General features: G+C 42.0%; 1 protein-coding gene across 1 annotated transcript in view; it reads left to right on the plus strand.

The window, feature by feature from the left end:
* Positions 1-9,944, plus strand: part of tet2 (tet methylcytosine dioxygenase 2) — a 29,727-nt gene extending 19,783 nt beyond the window's left edge. Inside the window, exons 2-10 of the mRNA XM_051383937.1 lie at positions 134-3,123; positions 3,203-3,293; positions 3,408-3,501; positions 3,610-3,818; positions 4,104-4,254; positions 4,349-4,438; positions 4,793-4,930; positions 5,154-5,508; positions 5,688-9,944. Coding sequence (XP_051239897.1) covers positions 174-3,123; positions 3,203-3,293; positions 3,408-3,501; positions 3,610-3,818; positions 4,104-4,254; positions 4,349-4,438; positions 4,793-4,930; positions 5,154-5,508; positions 5,688-7,057 — 5,448 coding nt within the window. The 5' untranslated portion in view covers positions 134-173 and the 3' untranslated portion in view covers positions 7,058-9,944. The remainder of the gene's footprint in view (positions 1-133; positions 3,124-3,202; positions 3,294-3,407; positions 3,502-3,609; positions 3,819-4,103; positions 4,255-4,348; positions 4,439-4,792; positions 4,931-5,153; positions 5,509-5,687) is intronic.
* The last annotated feature ends 28 nt before the right edge of the window (positions 9,945-9,972 follow it).

The following is a 9,972-nucleotide window of genomic DNA, read 5'->3' on the forward strand; positions in this document are numbered from 1 at the left end:
ACATGCATGACCTGATCCCAATGCACCTTCACAGCAGTTAGTATGACACGGTACATAGTATTGTGTTTGAAGATATCAGTCTGCTTAAACAATGATGTAACCTAATATTTCTCTCCCACTTTCTGCCTTGCAGGACAGAGGGCAGCCCTGTGGATGGACTCTGAGCAGGCCAGATGGAAACAGAACAGGCCAGACATGAGAGGGAAGAAAGTCTGATATTAGCACAATTTGGCACATCTCACAACATCTCTCGCAAACTCCAGAATGGAGGCCAGTCTTCAGAAGAAGATTCTCTGCAGATCACTGGGGATGCAAACTGGAACCATTACAAGCCCAGCACAGGTGCCAACTCCATAAAGAGGCACAGGGAGAACTGCAACAGCCCTGCTTCACTACAAGGACTGTTCGATCAAGGATCCTACATGATGAATGGAGAATTGATGAATGGAGAATTGAAGAATGCACTCACTGAGCAGTCCTTGCTGGCTCACCAGCCCAAGAAACTTAAAGTAGATTCTGAGATTAAAGGAAATGATGACATGAGCTCCAGTTTGGTAGACAACTTTCCTGAGTTGACAAAGGCAACAGAATTTGAATGCAATACCCCACAGACAGAGATTAAATTAGATAAAAGGAACTGTAATTTTCCTAATGGGGATATTTTCGGTCTACCAAGGAATAAACAAGGTTCAATTCCAAACGGTGCTGGATCACCCCACTCAACCATAGAAAGCACTTCGGGTGATCTTTTACAGAAAACTTTGTCTCAGTACTATCCTGAGCAAGTATCAATTGAACCACAAACATCCGGGGCACAGCTAGATGCCGTCAATGGTTCACTTGCAAATAAGCTGCCCAGTGAAGGTGCTCAACCCCCCTCTTCAGCTCAGATAGCTGACTCACAGCAACAGCAGCCTGGGGCATCAGGCAATGTTGAAGGAGGCAACAATTATAACTCTGTCAACTACGTAGTGAATGGATACTCCAACAATTTTGAAGCAGACCACCACCAGCAACAACAGCAGCAGCAGCATCAGCAGCGGCCACCATCTTACTCTGGTCAGGAGCTGTCTCTAGGTCAGTTGCCTGGCATGATGCCACCTGCAAATACTGCCAATAGCTCACAACATCAAAATGGCCCACGGTGCTATCCAGATGACAGAAATCCTCAAGGTATATATGTGAAAGCCAACCAGGAGTTTAACCAGAACTCTTTTCTGGAGCGAAATACTCCTCTACAAGGAGCAGAGGCAAGTGGATATGGATCCTTTTCCAACTCTGGATTACAGAAGATGGGGCAAAATGAGGAACCCGGATCTGGTAATCATCAGCACCATGGCACTGACAGGGGCCACCAATATGGGATTCAACCCCAGACCTTAAAGCAAAATGCTGGAAACGCACGTGGAGCTGACAACGCAGGATCCATGGGGCCCAGCCGCCAGCAGTCACATATTGCTGGATTAGAAAATGGGATAGAGAACACGTCTCAGCAGAGAGCCAATTTATCATGTTCAACTCCCCAACAGAGAGGCTGGATAGAGCTGAACTCTTCACATTCCCAGCAGCAACCAGCAAGTGGTCAGTCATCCCAGGCACAAGAGCAGGACATGTGGAGGGGCTTCCCTGCTAAGCCTCAGTCAGAACAGCAGACAGCAAACCCCCAGGTTCATTGCCAGATGTTGGAGCCAAATCCAGCGCAAAGATTCCAGACACAGGCAGTTTTCACAGACAGCAGCCAGGGGTCTAACAGCTTCCAGCAGCAACAGCAGGATTGTCTCCCAGCCCAAACGCACTGTGCTCCAGCCCAGCACAACACTGCCCCTGAGTGGCAGCAATCAAATTCTAAAGCACCACAAATGCATCAGCCTCTACCCCAGAAAATGCCTGAGCAGTGTAATTTCCCCCAAAGTCAGCAGGCAGATAGCCGCTACCACACCCAGATGCAGTCAGAGCACTTATGTGAAGACCCTGACCTGCAGGATATACTGTCACCTGGATTTTCAGCAACACAGCAACAGCAGCAACAACAGCACTGTCAACTTCAACGTCCACTGTCCCACCCGCCACAATTTGAAGGACAGCAACTCAAGTCTCCCAATTACAGACCTCGCAGTCAGCCTCAGCCCGGTCAGCAGCAGCTTCAACCTAACCAGCCTCTTAGAAACAATTCTGCTCAGTCCAACCACCAACATATCCAGCATAGCGACCATGCAACATTCAGTTACAATAACACAACAGAGATGCAACAACTACAACAACATCAAAGGCAGTATCCACCAAACTCAGGCACCAATAACCTCAAGCAATTTCAACCACAGCGGCCTAACAACCACTGCCACCAGCCAAACCACGTGGAAATCTCCCAGACCTCTACACAGTCACAACCTCACTTACAACAAGGTGTGCTAAACCAACAGGTATCAACACAGATGTATCCGAAAGCTGAACAGCAGCTGAAAATATCATGTGCTCAGTTCCAAAGGGGACCTCAACTACCTCTGGGACCTCTGAGTACCCATGGAGACTTTCAAAGGCATGCAGCCCTGCGTATGCATCTGTTACAAAAGCAGGAGCGCCAGGGCCCTCCTCATCCCACTCAGAGCATCAGTGACCCCAAACATGGCTTGAGAGCTGTGAAAATGGAAAACGGACCCAGATTTGAGCTGCCTTGTTCACAACAGCAGGAGCAACAGTTACAGATGCAAGAGGCAGGCATAGGTGGAATGCAAGTCAAGCAAGAGAATCAACAATCCCTGTGCGAGCAAAACAAGAAGCAGGGGAGCATCTTGGCCTCTATGGAACAAAGCCTGAGGCAGTACCAGCTTTCACCTGTATTTGAGAAGAAATCCCTTGTCCTTAATTCATCAAATAAAGTCAAGGTGGAATCTTCTGGGCCTGTCACAATCCTGTCAACCAACACTGAACTGGGTGGAGTGGAATCATCAGCAGCTACCTCAGCCAATGTTGCTCTAAAAAGACCACCTGATACCACCCCTAAGAAGGAACACCTCCTACAAAGCTTTATGGAGTCTCCTATGAAGCTATTGGATACACCTATAAAGAATCTATTGGACACCCCCATGAAAACACAATATGACATTGCATCCTGCCACTGTGTTGGTGAGTCTCATGATGTTGATTCTGAAACATGATTGATCAGTTTGTGTGTAAATATTAATGTATGCTCTATGCTATTTAGAACAAATCAGTGAGAAGGATGAAGGCCCATACTACACTCACTTGGGGTCAGCACCTAGTGTTGCAGGTATACGGGAGGCGATGGAGAAAAGGTTGGACACAAATTCCACTTCTGAAAAAATACTTAAAACATGGACTGTGTTACATAGCCCACTGTTTACTTTTTTTTCTTGTGTTTACTTTAATGCCTCTATTCTATTTTGAAGGTCTGGTCTAAGTGGTCAAGCCATCAGGATTGAGAAAGTAATATACACAGGAAAGGAAGGGAAAAGTACACAGGGGTGCCCCATAGCTAAATGGGTAAGAATAATTTTTGTATGTGTCATTTGATAAGTAGGAAAATCAATTGTCCTTGGTATTTCCTCAAATATCTGCATGTGACCAAATTCCTGTACCTGTCATGTTAAGGTGATTCGTCGATCTGGTGTAGAAGAAAAGCTACTAGTGTTGGTGCGGGAACGTACTGGTCACAAATGTGAAACAGCCTGCATCATTGTGGTAATTCTGGTCTGGGAGGGCATCCTGCCCAGCCTGGCTGACCGCCTCTACCTCGAGCTAAGTGAAACTCTAAGAAAGCATGGAGCCCTCACCCAGAGACGCTGTGCTCTTAATGAGGAGTAAGTGACAGCACTAGAGAACTCAAATCTGCCCAAGTGGGAAACAGTAGTCTGTGTTTGGTGAAAGATAAGATGATCACACTGTTTGAGTGTTTTTATTATACAAGAGCTTTTAAGTCAATGTTGCCTTCTTTTTCAAATATGTAGTTTTCAAGCACATCGTGTACTAGCATCATGCATACTGTATAAGTATTTGATTCTTGGTCCTTATTTTGTATGCGTAAAGGGAAAATGTAGTTATTGCTTTTGTTTTGTTCTAATTAAATTTTTCGTCCCCCCTTTCAGGAGGACCTGTGCATGCCAGGGGTTAGAGTCTGAAGCATGTGGAGCATCTTTCTCCTTTGGCTGCTCCTGGAGCATGTACTACAATGGCTGCAAATTTGCCCGAAGCAAAATACCAAGAAAATTCAAGTTACTAGGAGATGATGTTAAAGAGGTATTTAATGTAGATTAAAACTATAAATTCAAGTGTGCACCATGGTTACCTTAACATAACCTCCTAATTAACATTGCTATTTTTTGTCTTTCAGGAAGAGAAAATTGAGCACAACTTTCAAAATCTTGCAACCTTATTGGGTCCCTTGTATAAAACTTTGGCACCTGAAGCTTATGGAAACCAAGTAAGTAAATACGGGCATTGTACTGCTTGCATTGCCACATCTACAACAGTAATAACAATAATTCATGATTTATTATTATTCAAAGTATCTGAAAATGTTCTGTTTCTCAAAAGTATAGTTGATTTTCAGACCAAATCTAAACCAACCATGGTTTTAAGTGATATGTGCATTTATAACATGTGAGTGACGCAACTTGCATACAGGAATTCATTACCAACAACAGGTCAAACCTTACACTGTGCATGGGTATTTCTTAAAGTGTCTACATGTAGTTTTGTAAAGATTTCTCAATGACTTTATTCAGAAACTCTTAATATCCTATCCATATTTACCTCCTGTTATTCCTGGACACAGGTAGAACATGAACACAGGGCACCAGATTGCCGTCTGGGACTCAAGGATGGCCGTCCCTTCTCTGGGGTCACTGCTTGTCTGGACTTCTGTGCCCACGCTCACAGAGACCTCCACAACATGCAGGGTGGCAGCACTGTGGTAAGAAGAATTTGGGAAATGTATATCTTTCTAAGTATGTTGTATTTGTTTGAGGAATAGATACAGAGACTCAAACTGCACATTGAGCCATGCCTTCAAATGTCCCATCGAAGCATGGCTTCAAATCATATATGTGAATAATAATCAAACTTGTTATTTAACTTGTTATTTAATATCTGTGAAATACCAAACCAAAAATATTGAACTCACACTCTTTTTCCAGGTGTGTACATTAACAAGGGAGGATAACCGAGAGATTGGAAAGATACCAGAGGATGAGCAGCTCCATGTACTGCCTCTTTATAAGGCTTCCAGCACTGATGAATTTGGCAGTGAGGAGGGTCAGCAGGAGAAAATTAAGTCAGGTGCCATCCAAGTCCTCAGTGCCTTCCGCCGTCAGGTGCGCATGCTTGCAGAACCTGCCAAGTCTTGTCGGCAAAAAAAGCTTGACGCTAAGAAGGCAGCTGCCAACAAGAATGCCATGCTGGAAAGCGCTAATGATAAGGCAGAGAAGGCCCTCCTGGCCAAGTCAAAAGCTGGCACTTATGAGAATACTGCTCAGAGCACTCCTATGGCAGGTAAGGTAACATTTATACTGACAAATGTCATTAATTGTATCTTAAATATTGCATGTCTTTGTAGGGACAAGTTCCTAACATATTAAATTAACACTGAAAAGCCAAACAGCAATAAATTGACAAAAAGTGTAATTTCTTCACTGCTTAGGCCTTTATCTGTTGGGCTTTTTGTTTTCTAGGACTTATTCATGGTGCTTTGGGAGCAACCCTACAGTCAGGTCAGCCAACACACCCCCTTGGGGCCCATCATCAGCAACTACAGCAACAACAGCACCAGAGCATTCTTCCCCCATATCCTGGCTCAACAAATGCGGCTGGCTACCCCAGGTTCCACAACCATCCTGGGTCTTTTCCAAGCACTTACAAGCCCGGCAGCATGTATGCACCTCAGCCACCAACACCAGCCAGCCCTTACCCCTCCCCGCTTCATGTACCAAACTCTTACATTAATGGATCAAATCGTCCATACCCTGGTTATCAATGTAACGGAGGTATGCCCCTTGACAACTACCATCCATACTATGCTTCAAACCCAAAGCACTTGGAAATGTATCGACAACAGCGGCCAGCGCTTTACTCAGAGCAGCAGTACGGCTTACATCAACGCTATGGAGTCAATTATCCACCAAGGTATGGTGAGCCAGGTATACAGGTCAATGGTTACAATGCTTGCAGTATGAGGCCAGTTCATCCCATGAGACCTTATTCCCCTTATGGTCCAAATGGAGCCTCAGATCCGCAATTCATGGACCCCCTTTCAAGGGCACCCTCAGCCCATGGAGGTCTAGAATATACAGCTGCTGTGAGCAAAGGCAATCAGCTTGGAGGATACCCAAACCCATACCTATCTCGGGGCCCTCAAATCTTACCCCCAGGCCAAGATCCTTTCCATATGCAAATAAAGACCGAGATGGGCATGCCTCGCCCACAGATGCTTTCTGCTCAGTTAAGTGGTGGGTGTTTAAACCCTGAAACACAGTCAGGGTTAGGTCTGCCTAATGGGAGCCTCATGGGGCCCAGTATTAAGCAGGAGCCTGGAACACCACAGACACCCACAACCCCACAAAAGCCTGAGATGTGGTCAGACAATGAGCACAACTTTTTGGACCCTGACATTGGTGGTGTGGCAGTGGCACCGAGCCACGGCTCAGTCCTCATTGAGTGTGCAAAACGGGAGCTTCACGCCACAACACCCCTTAAAAACCCAGACCGCAACCACCCAACACGCATCTCCTTGGTCTTTTACCAGCACAAAAATATGAACGAAGCCAAGCATGGCTTGGCGCTGTGGGAAGCCAAAATGGCAGAGAAGGCTAGAGAGAAGGAGGAGGATGCAGAGAGGAATGGCGGTGAGGGGACACCTAGCAAGGGCAAGAAGGGGGTGAAGCGTGAGCATTCAGACTCATCAGAAACCACCGGGGAGCCTCCTTACAAGCGTTTTATCCAGGCACTAATGGAGGGGTCCTTGTCGTGCACAACAAACACATATGTCAGTACATCTCCATATGCTTTCACCAAGGTCACGGGGCCTTACAGTCAATTTGTGTAGAAAACATTCATGAAGAAGACAATTAAAGGTGCTTTATTTATGACAAAGATCACAAGCACCACTGACCTCATCTAAACACTCCTTCCTATCCATAAGGTTAGCAACAGTGTTGCATAGAAAAAGGAAACTGTGATCAGATGAGATGTAAATCACCTTTCACATCAGGTTTTTCACCTCTTTAACAATCAAGCTTTACTAGTTGACCCTACTAAGGATGTATTTATTTTTGTTTAGCAACTCTGGCAAGATACACACTGTCAAGATCTCTGGTGCTTTCAGTCTGATACATAAGGACCTATTTTTAATGGAAACAAAGTTTCATTTTTGGTGGCTTTATTTTTCTTACAAAATTTTGGAGATGTCATCTTGGCATAAAACACTGACTTTGTAAATGGCAACATTCACGGTGCTACAGTGTGTGCTTATACAATTTGTTTTAATTAAAATGCCTTCACACTATAACCAGAACACACTCTACGAGTGACACTCAATGACTTATGTCAACAGGACACTGAGAATTTCATCCCACTGTCAAATGATCAGCATCATAATGATTTTTGGCAAGTCAGTGTTTCAGAGAGCACTTTTTGATAGTGAGAATTAACTGTTTTGGTGATACCTTTAAATCATAAAATCTGGTTACACAGCATTGCTACACTGAGTAATTCATTTTTAAGCATCACTAAAATTAAATTGATGAATTTCTAACAGAGGGTTGTATGAACAATCCATGGAACTGTTTTGAGTTCATGCAAAACAACTTTTTAAAACTGTCATTGTGTTGGTGCTTTCACTTTCCTACATGTATGTCATTTATACTGTAAATTGAGCCGTTCTAATGGTGCATTTTTAACATTTTGAGGAAAAGAAATCTACATGTTGGTGTTATTTTAGTTTATTCCAGGTTTACTTTGTCAGCGACTGTTTTTAATGTTCCTTACCTTAGGTTCATTGAACAAACCTGGACTGTGAATATTACATGTAGTTTTATGTCTGTGGTGCTTAGTAAATGTGCTTTTTATACACTGAGGAACATGAAACAGGGTAAGCTCAGCGCCAGTTTCAGAGGGCAGCTGGCTTGCTGTGGGGTCTTTAATTATTGCAATCTAACTGTAAGATAAACAGGTGAGATTTGTACAGTAAGTTAATTTCACTTTTTGGAATTGCTGTTATAGATTTTGTGTTGTAAAGAATGTTAACAGCCTATTTCATTGTATTTCTTTGGGTTTCAACTGATTTTATATCATGAGGTGCTATTCAACCTACTAGAAACATACAATGTGAGACTCTTTGGGCAGTGAGAAGGCTTTTTAAATAATGTACAGTACAAACCTGCCATATACCTCAAAACTAGTTTGGCAATAGGATTTATAACATATTTGTCTTTCTTCCGTTGTATATTACTTTCAAAATGTTAATAACAGTTCAACTTCAGGCCACCAAAAGGCATACAAGTTCATTTCTTACTTTTTTATCAATCTGGTAGAAAGTATTACTTGAACTTAAATTTTCAATGTTACTGTAAAATCAGGGACATTTTCAATGTCAATTTCAATTTTGTGTACATCTTCATCACCTGTATTCATCTTGTCCTTTTCTCATTCAGGTACTTGCCATTGCACCCTGAATCTAATTCTACACTTCAGACAGACAAAAATTATTTTGAGGAAAAAGACGCTTTCCTGCAATTTTTTTTACTTATATTTTAGCTAGCAGGATGGTGGTAACCTTTTAAAAGTAATTTGAACATATATGCACTGAGTTGACTAAAGGGAAAGTATGATATTGACTAAATAAAAAGCAATGTATTTGCTTTTGCTATGAGGCAAGACCAGGGCAGTGATTAACGTAGTTGCACATCTTTGTGCCTGTGTATAGTTAAATTTATTTATAACCACTAAGCAATTGTATAATGATTTCCTTTCCCTGTCTATTTGATTTAATTAAAGCGATATATAATGGAATGACTGTCTTGTTATAGTAACAACTTACCCCACTCTTCAACATATTCATTTTCTGAAAGCACTTCATTTCTTTTTCAGGAAAAAAATATGTAATAAAGAATTACAAAACGTTTTATTTAAACAGATTGTAAATGTGTTAAAAATAAATAAATTATGTCACATTGTACATACCAAGAACCTGTATTGCAGAAGTACAACTCATTCTTTGATTTTGATGTAGGTTCATCTTGTTCTGTCAAATTGACCCACAGCTCCTCTATCAGCAATCCTCCTCATATCTTTAAATATCCTTTTGGCTCTTTCAGGTTAAAAGAATGATCATGGTTAGATTATCCAGGAAGTCTTTGTAAATTTATGCTCACTGTCACAGCAATGTTTACAGTTATAGTATCCTGTTCTCTCAGACATTAGAAGTTCTAGTTTTCTTTAACTGTTCCAGTTTTGTAAAATAAATCTACAAAAAAAAAATGTTGAATTTCGTTGTACAGGACCCAGCTACAGTAGCAGGTTGTGGTTAAGAAAGCCGAGGTATCTAAGATATAGCGGGTTAAAAGCATAGCCATACTTGAAGATGCTTCAGAGTGTTTCTGAGTGAATCAACATTACTTGAATGACTTTTTGAGCTTAACTAGCTCAAAGGTTAAGCTAGCAGTTGATACACACTTGGTCTTTTTGCAGTTAGACACTAAAGGTTTAAGAAAAAAATGTGCAACTTTTTGCCTGTCATTTTATTTTTTAAGGCTTCCCTTGTTCTCCTGAAGTTTGGTATGCTACAAAAAATGGAATTAAGGATGGGTATTAATACTGTAAGTATTGTAATGTACTGAATGCAGTTTATTTGAAAGCTGTTTATTATATCATTCCTGATATTGCTGAGATGTGGGTGTTTTTTTTTAATAAAATTTATATTTATTTAAAGCAAATTGATTTGTTACTCCAAGTTAATACTAC

This window comes from Dicentrarchus labrax, unplaced genomic scaffold (assembly GCF_905237075.1).
Source record: "Dicentrarchus labrax unplaced genomic scaffold, dlabrax2021, whole genome shotgun sequence".
NCBI lineage: Eukaryota > Metazoa > Chordata > Actinopteri > Moronidae > Dicentrarchus > Dicentrarchus labrax.